The sequence below is a fragment of the Triplophysa dalaica genome, chromosome 25, assembly GCF_015846415.1.
Source record: "Triplophysa dalaica isolate WHDGS20190420 chromosome 25, ASM1584641v1, whole genome shotgun sequence".
In the NCBI taxonomy this organism is placed as follows: domain Eukaryota; kingdom Metazoa; phylum Chordata; class Actinopteri; order Cypriniformes; family Nemacheilidae; genus Triplophysa; species Triplophysa dalaica.
The window spans coordinates 2,830,152-2,855,540 of NC_079566.1; the positions used below are offsets into that span (position 1 = coordinate 2,830,152).

Here is a 25,389-nt window from a genome sequence, read left to right on the forward strand (position 1 = left end):
TATAGTAAAGCTACACCCACGTCAACAGAAAATTGCCACAAAAAAAGGGACCTACATATTCTTCTATCTGTTTACTGAAACCAAAATTAGATTTAAAGGGATACTCCACCTAAAAATTGGAATTCTGTCATCATTTACTCAGCCTCAAGTTGTTCCAAACCTATAAACATCTCTTTGTTCTGTTGAACACAAAGAAAGATGGTTGGAAAAATGTTAGCAACAGACATTTGAAAAGAGATGTTATTTACATCCAACTTGAAACCAGCAGAGGGCAGAAGAGAGGAGAGGTCATGTCAGCTGGTCGTTAAAACACAGTTACAAAGCTAGTTCATTTAGTTTCAGGTATGTGTATTTTATCCCTAACGGTAAATGATCTACTTCTTCATTATGAATAATTTTCTACATTTCTGCATTTGGTTATTTAGCAGTGGCTTTTCACCAGAGTAACAAGAGGAGGACCTCTGCTCGATAGATTTCTTAACATGAAACATGCACATTCATATTTAAAGTTTAGTTGTGCGTTTATGTTCACACAATTCAATTAAACAAAACTCATGTAAATTCATACAGTTGGAATTTAAACTTTCTTTTTTAGGGTATCTTATATGTGAGATATGTGAGTGCCTTTTGATTTATAAATGCTTTGTGTAATTTGTTTAGTTCAATTGCTTGTTTCTCTTTTTGTTTTTATCTCATTGTTCAATGTTGTTGTTATTGATTTCTAGTTCATGTTGAATTTTTGCCCCTTTATTTTTACTTGTGTAAAACGCTTTGAGATGCTACCTTTAAAGGCGCTATACAAAATAAAGTCATTATTATTATATTTTATCAATATTCCATAAAGGTTTGAAGTGTCACCTATAAAGATTTCTGTTTTATTTATTTGTTAATACACCTTTTTTATTACATTTCATATATTACTTGCCGTTTTCAAGAGTGACTGCAAGAAAGCCTTTTCTGTTGACTTTTCTTGAAATTGTATGTCGTTCTGTGTTATTGTGTCCTGGCTGGTGATTGGTTGAGAGACTCATGCAAGGGTGAGTACAGTACAGTGTGTACGGTACGGTTCATAGAAACACAAGTGCTGAGCTGTCCAGGGTGCTGAAACCCTAAAGCTCTCACATCACCATCAGCTCATATTGAGTTTGTACGTTACACTTTCTGAAGGTGAGTCAGTGATCACAAACACAATTCTTCACCTGGGTTGATGTGACTCACAGCTCAGGAGGTGATGGACAGCACGCTGAAATCAGATCACAATGCTGACTAACCATGATTCATTGTTTCACACTTGCATTCTGGGTATCGACCATTCTCTGATTCCCTAGAGACTGACCTGACACCTTTCCCTTTGGGATATGACCCTCATTCTTATATGCTTTCTATGTGCATATGTGACCTTTCAGACAAATGGACTTGTTTTTTAACATTTGTAAACCGTGATGATTCAACAGTGTGATTAATAAATCCTAGACAAAAACTCAAGACACGGATAAATGAATGTATTCAATACAATCAATCATTCACTGCGCCTTGAGGATAGAGACCGTTTGAGGTTGTTTCCAGCACGTGCTGGATCTATTGTCCTGTGTAACCTCTAACATGGGTCACCCCTGGTATTCCCTTCTGCTCGAGATGTTGTGAAAACTAAAGAGATCTTCAGAGTAATCAATCCTTATCATCTGCAAACATGACTCTTTTATTTTATATTTACAATGATGACTGTGACTGTGTATTTGGCAGATGCTTTCATTTAAAGTGCCTTACAGTGCATTCCTTTCCACATTATGTGAGTTCTCTAGGAATCAAACCCAAGACCTTTTCACTGCTCTACCAATCGAGACACTATAAGAAATGTGTACGCTTCATGCAGTTGATTTGGCTGTACAGATGTATGTTGCTCTTGGATATTCTTATTGAAGTGTTTCTGTAGCTCACTGGCAGATCATTGCATTAGCAGCACAAAGACTGTTTCCAGGAAACACTAGGGCCAGATTTACAACATATTGTAACATATCCAGTAATGTAAGCTCTAATATAATATATATAATATAAGCTTCTTGAATTGGCTTTGAAAAAAGCAAAGCAAACAATTTTTGGACACCAAGAGAGTGAAAGACCTACATGTTAATAGATTAAACTCAGTGTTTGCTTTATATCCGGAGTGGACATGAAAAGATAATATTTTAAACTTTCAGCCACTTACTCTCACTTGCGTTTAATACTAGACAATATTGTAATATTTCCTTTTATAAACAGCCAAAATGCGCATGCGCAATGAGCGCTCCGTGGTAATCATCATGCCGCCGGTTACGCACACAGTTCAGCACATTTGACACACGTGCACTGATGACATACACATAGAGTTCGGCTTGTGCTCGTCATGTTTCATTAGATAAAGCTGAATGAGTAAGATCAGCAGGTGCAGTGCTGTGGTGTGGTGTGGTTTCTCTCACATGAGTCATGTGTGTTTGGGAAGTTGATGAATATTTCATTGGAAAGCGGATGCGTCTTTAATTGTGTTAACCCGGATGACAATGGAGATGAGCGACACCTGCAGATCCAAACCGCACACATCAGACCAGAACCAGAACTTCTGACTCACTCACTCAAAGCTCTCTCTATAAAACTCACCAAACTACACGAGATCGTCAGTAATAATCATTCAGATTGCGTTATTAAGATGCCCCCCACGAATCAGTATCCGGATCGCTCAGGTGAGGGGTTATGGCTTAAATTAAAAACGCATAAATAATGTTATTGTAAAGTGTTAGTGATTTTTGTAATGCTGTTGTTATGGTTGTGTATGCTTGACAGTGTATAAGTGTCCTTTAAGACTTTTTTTGTACATTTTTAATGTGCGGTTTTCTGTTTGAAACATGACGCAATTCACATTTATCACGCAGGCGTCAGTGATCAATAAAGTAGTTTTCTTACCGACTTATGATCTCTGCTTGAGCCGAGATGTCCCTACAAAAACAACATTGAAAAGATGACATGCTTATGGGATTCATGACGTTTTTGTTAACAGATTTTTTTATTTGATCAAGTTAACGGCGCATGCTTTCGGGCGCAGTGTCTGGTGTGTTTTTATTTTTATTTCAGATAGCACAAAGCATCGACAAAAGATCTGGAGAAAAACATCAATTACTTAAAAACAATCCACGGATTCACTTTAGCCTAATCCGAATGAATCAAATATTTACAAAGGCATGTATGATTAACTGTTTTAAATCTTGACTAGTAGGCCTAAATAATTCTGTATCTTGGAAATCCTTTAAAATTGAATGATTTAATGTTAAAAGAGTTGTGTGACTTTTTTACAGTGTAAACTTAAAAAAACATCAGTTCAAAATGAATATCAAACCGTGCATTTATATAATTTACATAGGCTATTTAAGAATTCCTATATAACTAAATATTTAATACATGACGCATATTTATAAGTTTTACGCATTAGATGTTTATGTGTTTTGGCCATTTGAAAGCCATGCTGTAGTTCGCATTTTTTTGAGAGTGGGTTAAAGGAAAATTGTGTACAATAGTGCGTAAAATGAATTGGAAGAACGCCTTGTATGTGTCCACTAATCTTCCCGATTGATGACACTGTAGTCTCAATATCCATCCGCTGTGTGGTGTAAGCCTGCGGGGTCATCTTAAAGGTTCGAGAGGGGAGGGCACTTCCTACTCTCCAAACCTATAGAAGATCTCAATCTGTGATTGGCCAGTTGGTGAATTTGGATCCTCTCAGCCCAGAAATGTGCAATTCATCTGCTCAATGATGTAGATTTGACCAGCGGCTCTGAGGGATAGATGAGGAGGACACAGTCACCTGTGATGCTGGAGTAAAACACTGAGCTCTCATGCAGTTCGATCAATGATCTCTTCTGCTGTGTGAACCAAGAAGAGCACGAAGACATCCTGAAGACAACAGACATGGCTGAAGGTGAGACGGTGATCTTCTGATGGGTGGGGGGTGGTTGGCGGTCAGCAAAGAGAGGGTAGAATAAAGAAAAGGGGGTGGGAAAGATCTCTCTCATTGTCTTTCAGATTTGGGGGTCTTTACAAAGGCTCTTCCCATAAACTCTGTAATTTTCACGTCGTTACTGCTAAAATGTCCCTTAAATCTTTCGTTTGTTCGTCGGTAAAGTTGCTTGTTTTGTGTTAGTTAGAGTTTTGACATGTGTGAGAGAACCTGCGTCTTTCTCAGTAGGCTATTTGGGATTAATTTTTCACACTAATGGTTGAAATGGGAGAGATGGGCTCCGTTCACGAGCAATATTACACAGGTGAGCTGTTGCACATTTCCGCTTCTATTATTATAGGCTATTAAACAAACGCGTAATGATTTAACTTAAGAATCTGGACAAAAACTCCTTTAATATGAGGGACGTTTTAAACTTATTTGTAGTCATGTGAATTCGTTATTTCTAAAAAATGAACTCAATTAACCGACTTATCCGTGTTCAAACTCTTGAGAAAACAATGAATGCGTTTTGACTTTTGCTATCTTCTAAAACAGTAAATCGAAGAAATAAAACCCTTTAACCCCTTTTAATGCGTAGCTGTTTTAATTTTAGACATTAGGCTTATTAATGCGTTTTTATATGTCGAAACAAACAGGTCTATTGTATGTAACTGTGGTTGTGTAGGTTGTAGAACAGACTTAGTAACGCGGACCTTTGCGCATCTTCTCACATTATCTGATAAATTCACTTTTTTCGATGCCCAGATGTGAGTTTATGTGACTGGATGTCTTGTTTGTGTACTTTTCTTAAGGGAGCTGTGTAAAAGCAGAGGAAGAGGAAGCGGCGAGCGCGAGCTCCGACTCAGACCCGGACTCGTCTCACGGCACCGGGGTCTGCAAATGGTTTAATGTGCGGATGGGTTTCGGCTTTCTTTCAATGAGCCATCGAGAGGGCGTCTGTCTGGACTCACCCGTGGATGTGTTCGTCCATCAGGTGAGAGCAGAGAAACTCTACGGCTTTTCCTCCACATCTCTCCGCATTATTTTCTCACTTTAGTCAGAATTGACTGTATTAACCAGATGATTAGACCCGTTTTACTGTAGGCCTCACTTAACTATAAGCTGTTGTCAACAAAACATTCTTGCTGTTTGATTGTAGATTTTTCAGATCATCACGAGATTTTTCACGAGATAAAATATATTATAATAATGTAAAGTTATCCTAAATCGTCAGCCTTGTACGGCACATTTACAGATGCTTTCATTGCTGCTTTATTTGTTATTCCCGTGAGCATTTCAAATAGAAAAAATATTCAAAACCCAGAGTTCTGTTAAACTAGAATGTGTTTTTATTGGTAAGAATGAAGGACAATCGATTTTATAGGCCGTTTCAGTCTAAACGGCATAAACAAACACTTGTCCAAACTTAACCTAAGTCTCCGTGAACCGGAAGTTGGGATCGTTTTGTTTCCGTTTTCTGAGAGAAGATGCGTGTGTCTTTCTCTGCGATTTGATTGGATGTATAAAAACAGCCGTTGCATTTTAAAATGGAACAGGAAGCTGACAGTTGAAGGGGAGGGGTTAACGGATGCTCCGCCCAAGCCAGTCATAAGTGCATTTTCAGATTTTAACTAAAGATTGAGGTCGCACAAAATTTACAATGAGAATTACCAACATTGATAAACTATTTACAATAAACGCTGCAATATTTCATTAAAAAATATGAAAGGTCAAGTCAACTTTATATATCTATCGCATTTTACAATTGACATTGTACCAAAGCAGCTGTACATGAAACATATATTTACTTTAAGCACATTATTAAAGTTATAAGTAAAAACAAATATTTTCAATTTTCAGGGGGACTTTAAGGTCGACCTCCGCAAATAATAAATAATTCAGTAAAGTACTAGTTTAATTGGATTTGATACAATAAACAAAAAAATACTATAAATTAATATTACTACAAGTTTAATAAAAAAAAGCTTTTGTAGTAGTCACTTGTGAGAACCAAACCAAATAAAGCCCGGAAGTTAACTTGGCGCCAGTCGCATGAGTCCGATGAAACCGTAAGCGTCTATAACCACCGCTGATGATATTTAGAACATTTACATAGAACAGTGTTTGACCATTATAGGCTTTTCATTATTAATTTCAACTTGCTATAATATTTCCAATAAAGTCTTCTGAACTCAACTCGATCCCCGTTCAGTCACAAACCGATTGCTACAGAACCTCATGTCTGTAAACCGTGGAAAGCTTCTCACCTTGAGTTGAATGATCTGCCGATAGTGAAAAACTCACCAGAGATTAGAGCATCGCATGGGCTGTGAAGCCGTGCCCACAGTGTCAAGTGATCTCACTCACTCACTTCAGTGATCTCACTCACTCACTCACTCTCTCTCTCTCTCTCTCTCTCTCTGTGCAAGTAAGAGATCTTTGGGTTCTCTTCAGAGTGTCTGAAAGGGCTTACGACACATCGCCTTTAAGTCTCATTGATGTCAAAACTAAAAGTATCAGAAAAACATGGCATCATGGATCTCGACGGTTCATGCTGGCAAACAAAAGTTAATGGATTGCACTAATCCTTTTAGAGCGATAGAGCACTGCATGTTTTTGACTATGGTTGTCACAAGAAGTCCATTCTTGGAATATGTGGGTTTTGTTAACCAGAAAACAGGCCAAACCTTATGTGTTCTGATAGAAGGTAATAAAGCTCCGATAGGCTACTGCAAGACCGAGCAAGTTAAAGAGACAGCTGCTGTCATTATCTAACCTGAGGAATGATGTTTGTGACTGCGAATGATCACGGAAACGATGAGGAGATATTTTATAATAACATGAAAGCTTGAGTTGAATGATGTGCTGGTGGAGAATGTTGGAACGGAGAGCGGTAGGGAGGGATTGAGGGGGATGGGGGAGGGGTTGTTGGCTGAACTCATTCATAAAAAAGGCTCGGTAGTAAAAGAGGAGGGTGGGTAAGTGGTGGTGGACGTTAAAGAGTCGGGGATGATTTCAGGAAGCCTTGATGGGAGGGGGCAGGGGGAATGATTCCTTTGGCAGTGAGTCACCCCCCACTGTGAGATGGGTGTCAGGGTTAAGCTAGACGTCTTGTGAGAGCTTCATCGCACAGGGTCACTTCAGGCCTCCCACCCTGTACAAACACTCAAACGCACGATAGCTCTGTCCATCTAAGGCTGCGGTGATAAATGAGCTCGTGAAATAATGCACAAGCTTTCCTATAGCTCATGTGTTGGAGCATGGTGCTAGCAACGCCAAGGTCATGGGTTCGATCTGAAACAAATGGATAGTATAATGGGATATAAGTCACTTTGTATAAAAGCGTCTGCCAAATGCTTAAATGTAAGTGTACAACAACACTTAGAAATACGCTCATCACTTTACTCGGAGTCTGGGCTGTAATGTCAATGTCTGTTCAAAGAAAACCAGAAACACACTTGAACATTTAGGATGGACTCGTTCATTGGTGTTTTTCCCAAAGTAAATGATATGAGAAACGTTACACTTGTGAAACTCCAGGTTGCCATTTATCTGCATGATTACATTTTGTTTCCAAATTTGTGAAATGGAAAATTCAATACGTAAATAAAGAATAAACCAATGTCGTCAAGCCTCACTGTTACTTTTCAATACCTGGCAAATGTACTCAATTTGAGATGACTGAACCATTACTTGACTTGGTTATGTTAGTGTTTTCTCCTCGGTGTTGCCAGATGTCATACAGCTTACAGAGCGGTCGCAGTTCTTATTAAGCAACTTTCAGTGATCCTCTTTAAGAATGTGTGGAATTTTCACCAGGGTTTAATGTGTAAAAGACAAAGGAAAACATTGACCTGAGGCATGACCTGGTCAGAAGATAAGCAATGCTGATTTTAAAGAGTCCTACTAGTGGCATCTAAGCTGATGATGATGTTTCTCTGAACAGCATGACTGAAGTCCACAAGGTGCCGTCATCTCGCACATACATCGGCAAGACCAAGCTTTGGTATCTTTAAGTGTCAGATTAAGACTAGAAACAGACGTCTTTTTTAAAGGTAGATCCCTCCCTGAACCCCATTTTTACGCGCATGTAGAGCAACTATCTCAGGAATGCAAGCTTCCCCCACCTTCCCGCAACAAACCCTCGGCACCGATGGTCAGGGGGAGACTTAAACGGATGGGGGGAGCTCATTTTAATGGCCACACTTTAATGGTGTCATGTAGGTGCAAATCTTCAGTAGTGAAGAGACCAAAGAAGAGAATCGTTTGGTATTTGAGGGTGATGGTTGTGATGGATTTAGCGCTGAAATGACGATGTCAGAGAATGCACAGAGCTGAGAGTTCCTTCACCTCACGAAATAATAACTGCATCTTTGTCTGTGTAATGTATAAAACAAAATGTATTTTTTTCAAATACAGCATTGTTTCCAGAAGAATATTATTGCTCCGAGATTTCTCTTTCTAAGCGCAGTTCTCCATTGTGTTTCACATATCAACTTGGTCTCTGATGTTTGTCTTATAACGTATTAAAGAAACAAAAGGAAGTGTGAGGGTGTCATTGTTGTAACCCATGAGGACTATGGAGGTGGAAAATGAATGTAGATTTTAGAGATCAAATAATCTGGATTTGGGTAAATGTGATGAGAAATGTTTGTTCACATTGAGATCTTCAATAATATTGACTTTTAATTGCGGACTTGACAAATCTGAGCTCAGTTTGACACATTGTTGACATCTATTCTAAAAATGGAAAAATTGGAGAAATTCCCAACTTTTTTAAGCAAAAAACTAAAAGGGATACTTCAGCCAAAAATGAAAATTCTATCATCATTCACTCACCTCCGAGTTGTTCCAAACTCTATTAATGTCTTTTTTCTGATGAAGACTGCGAAGGATATTTGGAAGAATGCTTATAATCAAACACATCTCATCCCCCATCGACTCCCATAGTAGGAAAAATTACTTTATCATTTTTCTGTTCTGTTGAAGAATGTAGGACTTTCTAATGTCTTTTGTTGCATCGCGTCCGGTGTGGACACGTTGTGAGACGGTGTGTGATGCTGTCTGTCTGTGTTTACAGAGCAAGCTGCATATGGAGGGCTTCCGCAGTCTGAAGGAAGGAGAGGAGGTGGAGTTCACCTTCAAAAGGTCTTCTAAGGGTCTGGAGTCTTTGTGGGTGACGGGGCCCGACGGTGCACCATGTGTGGGCAGCGAGAAGAAACCCAAAGGTGCCCAAAAGCGCCGTTCAAAAGGAGACAGGTGGGTGACATTTATTTAGATTGTTCATGTGCCATATATGATGTTTTTATCAGACTAGGTCTAACGCTTGAAATATTCAGACATTCATGTTCAGAAATGATCAGATATACGCTCGCAGTTAGCTACACGTTGAATTCAGTGTTCATGTGTCAAGTTTAATTTCTGACACACAGTAGACAAATGATGAATATTGATTTGGAGCTGAAGAACCCTTAAGTTTCAGACCAAAAACACATTCATTTTAGGGCTTCAGATAGAAGGTTGTGTTAATCGATTCATCTGATTTGCTTTTGACACTTTCTGCAATGGAACCCCCCGTCATTTTACGTAATTTTACAGTTTACAAAAAGATTTTAAATGCATAACGTTAATACAATAAAAAAGTCAAATTACAGGACAAGACTGGAAATTTATAAGAAAAACATGTGATTTGTTGTAACATGTTATTTTCCTGGCACTCCAGTCGATTTACACCGAGATGAGAAACTTGAGGGTGCACCATGACTATAAAAAACCATGATCAATGGAGCTCAGATATTACGATTGCACTGAGGCAACGGCACCAAAAAAAGCAACATGGCTGCAAATAGCGTTTGAGAGCGAGGGATGTATTCATCACAGCTCTGCATACAGCGGATTTACTTAAGTGCTGAAAATGATTTGTTTAAATTCATGAATAGATAAATATACCAATAAACAAATAAATCAATCGGCAAATGAATTAAAGATACACTATAGAACCTTTACTCACAGGTTCCCCCAATTGGTTGCATTTGTTTGTTTCCAGTGTCGTAAATAATGTTGCTGTATAAGACTCTTGTATCAAAGTCAAACTGATCGCCGGTTAACATCATGCTCGGAGCAGATTTGGGAATGCTGCATCTCTAAAATGATTATTTATCAATTTTATCTGTTCATTTTCTGATCAAAATGTTCAATTCAATTGGTACAGGACTTTTTTACAGTGTGGATTCTGTGTTAAGCAAGCAAGATTTTTAAACGTGAATTTTTAATTCGCAGGCAATGTGAGAAAAATACCAATTCTGAAACGGGAATGAAAGATCAAACAAATCAAATGTTTAACATGTTTTCCCTAAAGATGAAAGATTTGAAGGTGCTGGTGCGTCTAGTGTATACTTTCAACCTCCGCTTTATATGCCCAGATGTACTAAATGTGTTAAAGGGTTTTATGATAAAATGCTTTTCGCTTGCATTGACACAGTAGCTCAGGTTTGGCAAAGCAAAAACATATTCCTCCCTCCTCCACCCTGTGTGATGGTGACTTGACCTGGCGGATCAATAGGTTGTTTAAAATCTCATAGCTCAGAATTTAGGCACACACACCCCCACTGCAGGACCGCAGGTTATTGATAGACACCTTCCTCCTACAATACACAGCTGTATCTCATCACGATCCACCGCTTTCACGACAGTCCAATAGATTGCAGTCCTAAAGATGAAAAAAAATTATGTGAGATCCGCAGTTCAGTCGGTAGAGCAGCGAGTTGGCGGCTCACGGGCCATGGGTTCGATCCAAGGGACCACAGTCAAATGCATAAATGCGAATGATGTCATGTAATCGGGAAGCTCACTAAAAACGTTACATTTCTCCTGTAGGCCATCACTGATATTCCGCCAGATCAGATCCTGTCCATTTAATTAATAACAGATGTAGGTGCCTGAGAAAGGTCAGGGGTCACCACTGCCATGGCAACCCTGAGGTGTGATGTATGCGAGCTGGATGGGGGTGGGCAAGAGGAGAGCAGGGATCAAAGGTCAAAGGTCAGGCTGCATATTGAAACAAAGAGCCAAAGAGATGCCTCGCCTCCTCGAAACCACGCCTCCTTCCTCTACAGAATCAGCCACCTAAATTCTACGATAATACTGCAATCTGTAACACTTTTGGGTTTAAAATAAACAAAAAGCAAATGTTGAAAATCGTAAAAACAGACTGCGTCATGACACCAAATAACAACAGTAAGCTGAAAAAAATAATGCTGTTTAATTTGAGCTGTCGGGGATTGTTTGTGGTAAATGTCAGTTGGACATCATAACGCCATAAAGATGAAGGTGGGAAGACAAAAGTTGAAATCAAAATTGAAATTGGTGGTCATGGTCCTCACCTCAATTTCTTGATCAATGGAAGAAACATCTTTGCAGTTGTGTGAGAAACCGAACAAAGGCCAAATGGTTATTTCACCTTAATGTTGCTTGTCATCGGCCAGACAGTACACACACACAAATGTCAAAGATCTTTTATTATAACTGCACAAACTTTTTAAAGTCCTTCAACATCCTATGGTTCAAAATGTTTATTGTATAATAAGTTCAGTCTTCACATGTTTTTAAAAATTAGAAGACCATTACAAAGCGAAGACTGTCCTCTAGTGGTCATCTGTGCCAATAACATCTTTGTTTCCCTGCATCATGTCCAGATGTTTCAACTGTGGAGGACCGAACCATCACGCCAAAGAATGTCAGCTGCCACCTCAGCCCAAAAAGTGCCATTTCTGCCAAAGCATCTCTCACATGGTGGCCAACTGTCCAATCAAAGCACAGCAGTTGTCACCAGTTTCTCAGGGAAAATCGACTACCTCGACGATAGGGGAGGAGGAGGAGGACATGAGCCACACCCCCTTTCCTCCGGAGAGCTGTGATTAGATGACGGGCTGGGACGGGAAGCTGTCAGGGAAACATCAGCAACTTCCTTTGGAGGGCTGCTGTAGAAAATAACTCAGGTCTTTGTTTGAATGTCGCCTCATGTAGTACAATTCAAATGTGTTGAGAGAAAATGTTTTTAAAATTCTATCTTATTCTATCAGCCTATTATTATTATTATCATCATCCTTTTTTCTGTGGCCGTAATCCATGATTAAACCGTTTTCTCAGTCACAGTTTGAACTTCCCAATAATAATACTAATGTATTATTGTATGCAGGGAGGTTGTGGCAATGCAATGATTCTTTAAGCAAATCATTATTTTTCTTTAACTTGGAGATCTTCATGTTTTTGTCGGGTATTGTGAGATTTTTTTTATTTTCTGCCTTACCTAGAGAAGTGTCTTAGATGTGTACTGAAACAATCAAACACATGTTAACAAATTGCAATAATCCTGGCTTTAATGTTTAAAATGTCATTTAATTTTTTACTTCCGGACGACAGAATCCATATTGTCTTCGACCAGTATAGCTAGAAATCAAACAAATTTTTCTGTTTGTGTTTTCGAAAGGTTTTGTTTTTGGGCCAAGTGAATGTTAAATGATTGTGATTGTATCACACCTCTGCCTTTAGCATCATCAGTCAGTCAGAGTCTGTGAGTTTAAACTCTGAACTGAACTGTCACATGCTATTTGATTGTCATTGAAAATCTTGAAAACCTCCCGAAGGAATCTATCAAACAACAGCACATTTTTATTATGATAATCTTTTTCTTTCTGTCAAACCAGAGTCTTCTTTTATTTTCTTATATAAACGTTTTATGGGACTTAAATGATGTGGCAAGTTTCTCAAAGCTTTCTCCAGTTCCAGAGGAGATGTCACGTGACTTCACTTTATTGTAAATAACTACTATAATCATTGTAAACCACTGTTATTTATTCACCTAAACCACACTCATTTTCATTTTTTATGAATGGACCATTTAACAGGGAGAAAAAGAGCAGATTTTCAGCAACCAGTAATAATGATAATCTCCATTAATTTATTAAGAGACATTTTGACCTCAGAGTATTTAAATAGGATTTATGGACAAAAACTGCTGCCATAGGTTAAGTTCTCGAATGTCCCCAAGCATCTAGTGTTTGTCAAAAAGAAAAGCAGTTTAGACTGTTTTATGTTCACTGAAAGTTCACAAACTCTATAAAGAAATTAGAACTCGAACCTTGCTCATGGAGGCATTTTGGATCAACTTTGGCAGCATAAATCAAAAAAGAAACGATGGCAAGTTAGTGTGTAGTGATTTCAGATCGTGTTGTCTCGGTGAACAGTATGACAGTGTTTTTATTAGATTCTTGCATGATTGTTGGTTGTAGTGTCATGATGGGTGAAGGGGTCTTTCTCATTGAAGCTGTACTGGGATGTCCAGCCTCTCTTGAATTATATTTGATATTATTATATTTTTCGTTATCATGTACGTCTATTTTTTTATATTCCTTTTATTTAAAGCGAGAACAAGATGACTTGTTTTGAATCTATACAGATCTACCTCAGGGTGTGTTGAAATATGGGCATCAGTGAATTATCCTGCCGTGACGTCTCTGAATATACAGAGCGTTGTCCATTGTCGTGTATCTGCTGTGTGTGTGTGTGTGTGTGTGTGTTATTTCCCTTTTTTTACTTTTGATGTATTTAACTTGGAAAGAGGTGCGATTGTTTGAAATGTATAACTGCACTAACAGAGTTTTGGTCAAAAGTGTTTGATGTTTTGCTGTACGTTTAGACCAACGCGCACGAGTATTTTTTTCTTGCAGAGAAATGCAACCACAACTTTTTTCTGTAATCTAGGTTACACCTCAGGAATCTGTTTTTCTTTTGTATTTGCATTTAATGAAAAGGATAATCAATGTTGATGACTTTATTATCATTATGCTATTATTCATGTTTTTATGGCTCGTCTGTATTTTTTGGTCTGATCTCACTCGCAGATGCTAAGGGTAACAAACTGCACAATCCTGAAGCAGGTTATACACCGCATGTGTTCTGGTGACCAAAGAATGTAGTTGCGTAACGCGTCTCCTGCAGTTGTCCTGAGAAAACTGTTACATTTTGTTACAAAACTGTTACATTTTCAACTAGTGACAAAAGCATGAAAAGAATGTGTTTTGGTGTAAAGTTTAACAACTGCTTTTGAGTGATTAAATATCTTTTTATGACTATTTTTGTAGCATTTTTTCTCTTTCTGTGTTTTCACGAAGTTGTAGGTCTAGGCCCGATTCAGATCTCGCGTCCAACAGCGCGCAAAACTCGAGCCGCGCCGCTTTCTCTCTTCAAATGACCCCGAAAAGATGAACTTTTCCCATCTCGACGCGCTTAGAAAACAGTGCGTCTACATTATAAAATAGCGGATATGCGCGCGTAAAAGACTCGAAATGTGGGGTTTTAGTCTTGCTTTAAAAAACTCTACATGTTTGTTAACTTTTTGTGCGAGCAGAGTACCGGTAGTAGCGATCATCACAGTGGGGTCTGACGCCCCCTGGTGGCCAACAGCCAGAGGATCAGCCAAACCGTTTATCAGAAAGTTTGAGCAAGTAAAGAGAAATGTCAAGAAATACAGAAACTCTTATATTGAGTTTGGTTTTATTAAGAACGTCGAAGCACATGATACAACTTTAAACTATTCATTGTGGCGTTTGGGGTATTAGAACTAAATGAAATATATGAAGCTATTATGCGAAGCTTTTAAGAAAACGTTAAAAGGGAAAATTGAATTTGGGCTTGTTAAAAATAACCATTACATTTAGAAGCACGTGAGGGGTATTAACATGTTTTTGTTTATTACTACGAAACCGGTCTGTATTAAAAAATGACAAGAATCTTATGGAGTTAATAATGCATGATCCCAGCCATCCCTTGAAGATTTGCTCTCATCTACTCGGATATTGTTTGCCTTTATGCAAGACCAAAACATTTAAGAACACTTTTATACCAGATGTCATTGTTTTTTTTAATTACAAAAAGATTTATGGATAGCATGAATGGAAGTCATTGTATTTGTTTTGATTGTGTTTTGTGGTATTGTCATTGTTTATTTGGTTTACTGCTGGCTGTGAAATGAATTGCCATTCGTAGATAATAAAGTTGAAAAAGATTAGAATTATGCGGGAGGCGGCGGGCAATTTGTAAAAAGTTAAGAAGTTAGAAAATATAACATAGCACATAACAACATCTTATACTATTCTACTGAGAAGCCATTGCCGTAAGATAAGACAGGGGGCGGTGTTTCCCAACAAGAAAAGCGAAGGGCGCGCGCAGTCTTCGACGCGAACGCGACACCTACTCGCGCGCTCATGTCAAGCGTTCACAAGAACGGAACAGAATCGTGTCCGGCGTCCTGGCGTTTATAATGGCTGCCAGGAGAAGAAAACAGGACGAGCACACACACAGCAAATAAAACTCGACGTGCCCAGGTATATGTCTACGCCGTTTGTGTGCGCGCAGCGCGACCCTTTGTCTGCGCGCGCGTCAGGGGGCTGTGCAGGTGCATGTGTTATGAAATACACCTTAACTGTTACTGTCGCTGCGACATATGAACGTCACGCGTGTTAAAGATCCACATGCGTTCATGTGCGCTTTTGAGAGGTTTTATGTGTTACGTTACGCGCGGCGGTAATACGGAAACGTGCCAGAACCGACAGGCCTGTACACAACAAAAGCACGTGACTGACACAACAGTCATAGCAGCTGGTTGTTTTGTGTTATTTATGCGTTGGTGTGTTTCTTTTCTGTCTCATTTTTTAACGGAAACAGTAAGAATGTGTGCACGCGCCGCGACACTGACCGACTTTAAGCCTTTGATAGCTGCTTACGCGCTCACGCACGTGCCGATGCATTTGTTTACCTGCAGAGTCGCGTTTCACATCCTGTACAAAGCGTGACAGTTCCACAATAAATCTCTTCTGTACCCATGTGAAGGACTTTTTTCATTTCAACCTCTATTCCTTACTTTAGCATTCGTTCTTTATTCATATTTGACAGAATTTTAGAATAAGACTAAACTTCTCATAACTACATGGACACAAAAGTAGCTTTAGAAATTGTGTTGATACAATAATAAATAAATGAAATCTGTTATTTTAACCAACTATATAATAAATGTAGTTTGTTTGGATTCACAAAAACACCATCCAAATGATAAAAAAACCCAGAATGCCTTGTTGTTTACTTTTATTATCCAAAATGTTGCCAAAAATATTTAAAGTTGGCATGAAATTAAAAATATCATTCTAATTGTTTTACACAGCGGAGACCTATTTATTATAAAGTATTTATCTGTGCACATGATTATTTTTAAATATTAATTTGCACTAGAATCTTTAATATGCCGGAATAGAAGTAACATTATAGTTGGATGGTGATTCGCGAGAGACACTGCTAGCAGGCAAACGTTAGCATTTTCCAAATGATCTACTCTGCCTTTAACTAGACTTTTCCTTTTAACACTATAAAATCTGAATTTTGAATAAAAAGCCAGAACATCACATCGACTTTCTTTGAGCCTTTTTGGTGCTTAATGTGCATTATTGCTCTGGTGTTCTCGGTACAGGTGAGGAAGAGGATGGTGAGCAGTCAGGCCAAGTACGAGCTGATTCAAGAGGTGGGCCGGGGCAGTTACGGTGTGGTGTACGAGGCAGCCATACGGCAGACAGGTGCCCGTGTGGCTGTGAAGAAGATCCGCTGTCACTCGCCGGAGAACGTTGAGCTGGCCCTGAGGGAGTTCTGGGCTCTGAGCAGCATCCAGAGCCAGCATCCCAATGTCATCCACCTGGAGGAATGTGTCCTTCAGAGAGACGCTCTCGCTCAGAGGATGAGCCACGGCTCGAGCTCTTCACTCTATCTGGAGGTATATTTCACACAGTGAACGTGAGGTTTCACTACTCGCTAGCGTCCACTTCAAAGTCTGTTTATGACTGAAGGAGGAAGCATAACGGTCATGTTCTGACCCTTTCACAGAAGCGACAGAATAGATTAAACTGAGGTTTGGATCTGAATCATTTGCTGCTTTGTGTCATGACTACAAAATCTTACCAGACCGCAGATGAAGTAAAGAATGTAATTTTCTGTAATTAAATTACAGACAAAATAAGAATAATCACTTACTTTACTTTTTTAAGGGAAAAGTAATTAAATTACAGTAACTAATTACTTAGTAACAAGTTACACCCAACACTGCTCTTAAGAATTTGGAGTTTAGTCGATCGTGGTTAATTCTTTTAGCAACCGTTGTAAACGCGACAGCTTATATCAGACAACTTCGTGTTGTTTCCAGGCGGTACAAGAATGTCACATTCTCCCGGAAACCAGTGAATTTCAACCAATCAGATGACGACCTCAAACGTGCTGAAAAAATGTTTGCAGAAAAGTGTGCCTTATGCATCAGACGTTTAGCCAACGGTCGTGGGCGTGACATCTTGAGTATGAGACTACATGGACACAGACTTCATTATACACTGCAATGCATTACGATTAAACTGAGACGTATGCAAATGTATTTCACATGTATTTGCTTGAACATCCGATAGTATGTCTTAATATGCGAGTAATTATATATGTGTATGCACATGTTTTATATCTGTATTCATAAGCGAAGTTTGATTTAAACCCTATAGGGCACCTCATAAACCAGGGCCATTTTATCAGGTCCTCACTTCACCTTTAAAATGTTTTTTTGGCCTTTTTTGTCACAACTTGAAGTATGCTTGAACACACTAGTGTATGGAAGATGGGTTCAAGTGTACTTTATGTGGTAACTAAACTACATCTGTTACAGAGATAGTATGTTAAAAAGCACATGTTAGTTCATATTCATGGTGTTTAAAATAGTTGAGTACACTTAGATGTTCTTAAGATGATCTTAAGAAGTAAAGCATCATTTATTGTATATTAAGTACAAAATTAGTGTTTGAAAATAGAGGACTTTAAGTAAATTATGGACGTGCACTTTTTTCATCTGGGTAGCTAGTGTACCTTAGTGCACATAACATACTCAAGTCAATGCTTAACGTTGAGTTGTCGAGTGCAGACATTCACAAAGTAATACATGTTTTGCTCATATAATGTCAATGCACTCTGAACACTTACATACACCGTCAGTGTACAATGTACAAAGTTCAATCTACACTTGACAAGAACACATTATGATGTTGAACAGATACGATGCATCAACTGTAGTGATGAGAAAACATTATAATCTTGTGTTTTAGTAAACTTGACAAAAGCAAAGTTACTATGTGTGTTGACAGTAAGCACTCCTTAAAAACTGCTTTAATGTTACACACTTCTTTGTTGTATTATTGATCATGTAAATATCTTCATTTTTATCGGATATGTAAGTAGTTTATGGGTTGATTTTTAAACATGTAAACACTATGCTGCTGTTTGTTTGAGCACCCTTGTGGTGAAACATCTGAAAATAGCTTTAACAGCTTTTAGTAACTGCAGAAAGTGTTGTTGGACTTAACAGACACCCTTACACACGATATTGGTGGCAGGATGTGGTTAACTCTACCAAACATAACAAGCACCGGCGTGTCTCCCGTATGGACAGCATCTGCATGTGTTAAAGGAGCAATGTGGAGATTTTAGCGATGTCTAGTGGTGAGGTTGCGAATTGCAACTATATGCTCACGCACACAAGCGACTTACATTGCTTTATCCTATACATTTTACATATGTATTTGCAATCCCCTGGGATCAAACCCACAACCTTGCGTTGTTAACACAATGCTCTAACCACTGAGCTACAGGAAAGATTATAGATTATAGAAAGATTATAGTAACACAGTGCTTCATTATGTAAGGTCAGGTCTTTGTACACCTCTGAAGACATAGTTATAAATATTATATTGATTCATCAGCTTTCCTGTAGCTCAGTGGTACGAGCATTGCGTTAACGATCCCAGGGGATTGCAGATACCTATGTAAAATGTATAGTATAAAGCAATGTAAGTCGCTTTGGATAAAAGTGTCTGCCCAATGCCTAAATGTAATGTAAATGTAAATATTGCATTTCTGTCAATAGATCCCCCAAAAAACTACACACTGGACCTTTAAATCAGACAGGATTTATAAGACGTGCTCTGATTGGTCGAATGTGCTAACAGACAGGGTTACTATCAATCGGAGAGGAAAATTAAACAGATCTCGACAGTGACAGTAACTCGAGACAGATTACAGGCGTCAATCATTCGGTAAATAGCTTTTGTGTGATAGGTTACTACGATAAGATGGCTTTTACTATGTTAATACCTCTATGTTAATAGATTAAAATATTTAAGATTACATATTCCCCACTATGTCGGTATATCGGTAGATAAAAGAAAAGATCAGGCCCTATAAATCCTGTCAGTCAAAAAGAGGACAGGCAATGAATTTTGTGCTCTGTATATAGAAAATGTTAAGAAACATCACCAGTTTGATGTTCAATATTAATTTTGGGATTAATTATCGGGACCGATACCAAGTTCTTGTACTCGTACTCTCGTAAAAAAGTGTGAATGAATGATTCTGTATACTGTGTTAGGCTATATGAGACCAGTCTTATTTTTGATTGCACTTATGCTTTTGTTGTACTTGTGCTGTCCCAATTGCTTACATTGCCTACCCCACTTGTAAGTCGCTTTGGATAAAGGCGTCTGCTAAATGACTAAATGTAAATGTAAATGTAATCTTATACTGTAGATACACTGATACCTCACGTGACATATCTGACAGAACTGTGTTTTTAGAGTTATTATTTTCAGTGTGTTCTCCTTGGAAAATTGCTACCTCACCAAAAAAAATACAGATATAGGTATTTGTATCGGTGAGTAACAGGAAAATAATGATCGGTACTCGTACTCTGTCTTTTGATGTTAGGGATGCTCCGATACCATATTTAAAGTCAATAAGTGAATTAATTACGTTTCAGAAAGTTAAGAAATATTAAATTAATTGTCATAATCGGTATCAAGAGATATCACTCTGAATAATCGGCGCTAAGTATCGGTGGAGAAATTCAGTTTCGGTGCATTTCCAATTACGAAATTGAGAAGATCAAAAAGTGACTTTCTTCCTAAAACAAATATGACTTCAGTCTCGTAATTTATTTGTGAATATTGCTTATGTCACTCACCCTTAATCACGAAGTGCTACGCGATTGGTTCTAACCTTGTTTCCTTATATCCGCTCAGCTGGTGGAGACCTCGCTGAAAGGGGAGATAACGTTTGACCCCCGCTTCGCCTACTACCTGTGGTTCGTCATGGATTTCTGCGACGGCGGAGACATGAATGCCTACCTCCTGTCACGCAAACCCAGCCGCAAGACCAACACCAGCTTCATGCTGCAGCTTGGCAGCGCTCTGGCCTTCCTGCACCGCAACCAGATCATCCACCGAGACCTCAAACCAGACAACATTCTCATCTCGCAAGGCCGCAACCCAGCCGGCTCCCCCGAACCCACGCTGAAGGTGGCTGACTTTGGCCTCAGCAAGGTCTGCTCCGCTTCGGGCCTGAACCCAGAGGAGCCGGCCAGCGTTAACAGGTGTTTCTTATCCACCGCTTGTGGGACGGACTTCTACATGGCCCCGGAGGTGTGGGAGGGCCACTACACGGCCAAGGCGGACATTTTTGCTTTGGGCGTGATCATATGGGCCATGGTGGAACGGATAACTTTTGTTGACGTGGAGACGCAGAAGGAGCTGTTGGGAAGCTACGTGCAGCAGGGTGAGGATATCGTGCCATTGGGCGAGGCTCTGCTGGAAAACCCCAAGATGGAGCTGCACATACCTGCGCGAAAGAAGAGCATGAACGCCAGCATGAAGCAGTTGATTCGAGAGATGCTGTCGGCCAATCCGCAGGAGCGACCCGACGCCGTCGAGCTGGAGCTGAGGCTCGTTCGGATCGCGTGCAGGGAACTCGACTGGGACACGTGAGATGGATAGAGACGGGGTGAACTTTAATGTATCTTCTGCCATCTTGTTTGTGGTTAGATATGGGTTTTTCAGGGCTCGTCCTTGGTCCTTTCAATATTGTTTTAAAGGTTCATTAGAAAAGTTTAATTTCACCTGTTCATAAGCACACTGCCATCTGAACGTCACACGTGTGAGGAAGCCGCATTGATCCAGATCATAAGTACAGGTCCACAGAACCTTCATCTCATTTTGTTCTCACTTCACTCCTGGTGCTAATTCAGTTTTTAATGCAATGTGGAAATACTGGCCTCTTCCACAGCCATCTCCATATTTACATCATCAGTTTTAACAGGTTTTCTACAACATGATCAATATCCGTTTTTCTGCACTCTGCTCTCAAAAGGGCTTCAGGGAGCTGTATTTGTATCAGTCCAATCGAAACCAATGTTTTTTCGTCTTTTCTAAAAAGTACTTGAAAAGGCAATAGTTTATAGCTGATATCTCAAAAGTGGTGCGGTTAACTTTCTCAATGTGAAAACAAGAAACTTTAAATGCATGTTTATCAGATCCGTAAGGAAACATCATACTGCCATTATGGTTGTTTTCTATTGGGGACATCTGGCGCTAACAAAACCTGCGCGCACATGTAAAAAATGCATATTAGCATGAGTTCTCCAGATAGCTCTTGACTAATGCAGTATAAAAATCTAACAGTGATGCCCTGAGTTCACTTACATAATGCTGTTCAGGATACAAGCTTCAGGCAGCAGATTTAATGACGTGAACTGGAACCATACACACAGCCCGCTGATCCCGGAAAATTGCCCCAAAATTGCCAGACTGCCTTCTGTGTGAACGCAAACGCATTCCAGATAGATCTGAAAAATGATTCCGGAAAGGGGACCTAGTCACATTAACGGGATCAGGCCCGGAAAGCCCCCTGTGTGAATGAAAGGCAGGAGCAATGCCTTTAGGGGTGTGTCGTAGTGCTGACGCACGCTTCATTACAATGACGTAGCTATCATGCGACTGTTTGAGCGGGGGTTTAAAAACCAGAAAGCACTTCAATATACTCAACATTAAACAAAAAAGCAACAAAGTTTCCATATCAACATCTTACCTCAGATCAGCTGCCTTGTTGTTCAACACAATGTAAACACTTACGCTGTTGTAGCGCTTCACAACCGCTTTCTTTTCTGACGCGCATATTATACGTCACGTCAAGATCGTGTCACGTGTCTTTACGGGATCTTTACAGGATCTGTGTGAACGCACCCACAGATTCCAGAAAATCACTGAATAAACAAAATCGAATGATCCCGGGACAAATTACGGAACTCATTTTCCGTGTATTTTTTCAGGTTCTCTGTGTGAAAAGGGCCTATGAAACAGGTGTCTTTTAACATGTTTAAAACACAATTAATATAATTTTCCTTATATTGGTACATGTTCAGTTTTTGGAATATTGTATTTAATAATTTGGCATTTTGACAGTGCTTTTGATATAACTAATCCATAAAAAAATGTGCATGTTAAAAAAATAAATACGACCTCACGTTGTGTCACATTTCCACACTGCCTCTAAAATTTTCCTCCCTCGATAAAAAAATCTCTGGGAGTCTTATGGGGAAAAACAACAAATGACGCTTTCAAAAAATTCGGACTGAGGGTGCAAAGACTTTTTCAGTAAAATACTTTGTAAGTTAATCATATATATTATAAAGTCAACTTCATAAAACATTGATAAAGAAATGTAGCATTTAAGCACAACCTTAACCAGGATTTTCAAAATCACAAGAAACCTAAATTCTTGAATGCCTAATAAATCGCCTGTTTTAGAGAATGGCCATTACGCTCAAGCCGACTGAATCCTGAAGAGCTGCTCAAACACACACTTTGTAGACTTCACAGTACGTCCGGCAAAACGTGACAATGAACGATGATCCTCGACTGAATGCTTGAAACTGCCTGCCTTGAATAAAAACACTAAACCTTATATATTAGCATGGACAGAGAGACGAGTCCTCCTGATGTATGTGACACCTCTCAGCGGTCAGGAAGTGTGACGGGAGAAATGAAGGGATAGATGCACACATCACACACGATTACAAGCCTCTGTGACAGCAGCACGCTGAATTTCAGCTCCGCTACAATACGGCATTTTTGCAAGAAATCACCTAAAGGTGAATGTTACTGGTAATCCTTTCAGCCACGCTCATGACAGACCAGTGCTAAGCTTGTTTGGTTAGGTAGAGAGGGAGACTCTCACATTATAAACAACATTCAGGTGGAGGTCTTGTATCCTTTTTTAGGCAGCTGAGACACGGACGCTTGTGGTGCTGGAGTTCTTCTGTTCTGTGATAAACGGATGCTTTAGTGTTTAACAGGAACCACTGCATCTGTCAGTCTTTTAGACCGAAAACCAGAACCAACAAACATTGTATTTGGAGCAATGACTTAAATCTCTTTCATTTTTCTTTTGTGGAAGCGTCTGCGGAAAATCCCATAATCCATTTTATCGCAACAATAAAAGGATAATTATTCTCAGCAGCATCACTCCCAGATCAGTTTGATCTGCCTTTATGTTGAGATAAGCATCATTTATGGCTTGTTTTCTATATCCTGTTGCCCTTGCCAGCACTTGGTTTTCTGAACAAAAGGTCTGAGCAAACACAGCTGTGTGATGCAGAAGTGTCTGTCACAGTTGATAAATTGAAGTATAGATCCCTGTGAAGCCGACATGCAGATGATTGCCACTGGATAGATTGCAAGATCATCCAATAAAACCACTGAAGATGTGTGATGTCGTGCTCACATCAGACGTTTCGATCTTTTGAATTTGTCATGTGATGTCACACCTTTCATTGCAAAGACAGCGTGTATGAACATTTATATATTTATACCCTGATATCGAAATAAGTCGTGCATATTTTAGGAGGTGGCTAACCAACATCTTACCTCACCCCAAACCCTAAAATCACAGACGAAAAGGCTAATTTAGCTAAAAATGTGAGTTTCACGAGTTGGCCAAACACTGATAAATGGCGTCCCTAAACCTCACGTCTATTTGACGTCTGCATTTACATCTGAGAGACACCTGCAATACATAGTTTGCTCATCTGCAATACGTCTCGGAGATGTCTGCTTGTCAGACGTCATAAAGAGATCTAGAAGATGTCTGTAAGATGTTTATGATTTAGAATGGATGTAAAACTGCTTTCCAAGATGTTTAGCAGATGTTTTCCAGATCTTTTGCAGACGGATTACAGACTTAATTCTTGTGAGACTGTGTTGGACAGCGAGCTCATGTGAAGACGTTTTGTATTTCGGCTTGTTCCAGTGTTCAAGTTTGTTCAAGTCTGACTAGTGAATTTGAATCACATGAAGCTGTGTGACCAATAGAACACCTGATGTTAGCAAAAACCTGGTGCAAGAAAATAAAATGAGCACATGGATACATGCACACGCAGCGATTATTTACACACTCGATGGAAACCTTGCCTTCAGCAGCAAAGGTGTTGAAACGTATGAAATCTGACTTAAAGACAACTGCAGACGGGTGTAAAACATTTCACAGATGATGTATGTAAAGTAAAGTCTTCTCTCTTTGTTTCTTCATAATAAAATGGTAATTAAACAATAATTAGCTGAATCTGACGTTATTTCTCTTTGCTTGTCTGTAGATAGTGTACATGAGGATTTCCGTGTGTGCTGTTTGAACGACGGGTGATTTTGTCAGGTGGACTGACTGTTTTTCAGTTGTTGTCATGTTGTGTGCTGACATTCTGTGTGTTTGTGGATGTCCGTGTCATTTCAGAGTGTAATACTGTTATGATCTTTTGATCTATGGAGTGTGTTGAATTTGGGAGCACCGCTGTATTTCAGTTTTGGTGTTTGACAAAAGCACTTCTTATCAGCTCCACATCATCTGCTGAAACACACTGTGACTTTTTACTTTGACCTTTTGTGTTATTGTCAATGTCACGTCATTTTGAGATAAACTTCATGACCGGTGAGTGTGTAATTTATTGTTGGGATTGACTTAATAAAACTTGCACTTGAATCATGTTTTCTATTAAAGCATTTTTATTACATTTCTTGTGTGTACTGAGGAGTTTGTGTGTTGAAAAGATTACAATCTGCTCACCTGTTAACGCAATGCGTTCATGACGGACAGGCTCGCCATCCAGCTTGATGCAATTGAGCATTTAAAATATTTAGAAAGATTATTCCTGATTATTTCTCAGGATACCAAATGAAACCTGATAATCTTATATTTTATTAGTTAGCTTGTTGACATCTATTCTTGTACAGCTAGCAAAAAAACAAAACTTTTACAACTTTAAGACCCAAATAAGAAATTAAAAGGATATTTCATAAAAAGAAAGATATAGAGACATCTTTTTGGAAGAATGCCTATAACCAAACAGATCTCAACCCATTGAGTCCCATAGTAGGAAAAATTACTTTTTGAAGAATGTAGGACCGCAAACTGATGCACTTTTGACAACGACTGTAGTTTTTCCTACTATGGGAGTCAATGGGGAGAACAATAAA

The 25,389-nt window shown here is 39.1% G+C and overlaps 2 protein-coding genes across 2 annotated transcripts; both read left to right on the forward strand.

Annotated features, from left to right (window-relative positions):
• The first annotated feature begins 3,919 nt into the window (after window positions 1-3,919).
• Window positions 3,920-13,970, forward strand: lin28ab (lin-28 homolog Ab). Its single transcript, XM_056741723.1, has 4 exons — window positions 3,920-3,946; window positions 4,780-4,961; window positions 9,048-9,226; window positions 11,662-13,970. Exons 1-4 carry the CDS (start codon window positions 3,937-3,939, stop codon window positions 11,885-11,887), a joined length of 597 nt encoding a protein of 198 aa, XP_056597701.1. The 5' UTR covers window positions 3,920-3,936; the 3' UTR covers window positions 11,888-13,970.
• A 1,226-nt stretch (window positions 13,971-15,196) lies between these two features.
• On the forward strand, window positions 15,197-24,929 carry pdik1l (PDLIM1 interacting kinase 1 like). Its single transcript, XM_056741845.1, has 3 exons — window positions 15,197-15,351; window positions 16,488-16,784; window positions 20,113-24,929. Exons 2-3 carry the CDS (start codon window positions 16,500-16,502, stop codon window positions 20,851-20,853), a joined length of 1,026 nt encoding a protein of 341 aa, XP_056597823.1. The 5' UTR covers window positions 15,197-15,351; window positions 16,488-16,499; the 3' UTR covers window positions 20,854-24,929.
• The last annotated feature ends 460 nt before the right edge of the window (window positions 24,930-25,389 follow it).

Coding starts and splice junctions, on each gene's coding strand:
- pdik1l (XM_056741845.1), top strand. CDS start 16,500: ATGGTGAGCAGTCAGGCCAAGTACGAGCTGATTCAAGAGGTGGGCCGG. Junction 16,785..20,112: donor GCTCTTCACTCTATCTGGAG/GTATATTTCACA, acceptor ATATCCGCTCAG/CTGGTGGAGACCTCGCTGAA.
- lin28ab (XM_056741723.1), top strand. Junction 4,962..9,047: donor TGGATGTGTTCGTCCATCAG/GTGAGAGCAGAG, acceptor CTGTGTTTACAG/AGCAAGCTGCATATGGAGGG. Junction 9,227..11,661: donor CGCCGTTCAAAAGGAGACAG/GTGGGTGACATT, acceptor CATCATGTCCAG/ATGTTTCAACTGTGGAGGAC.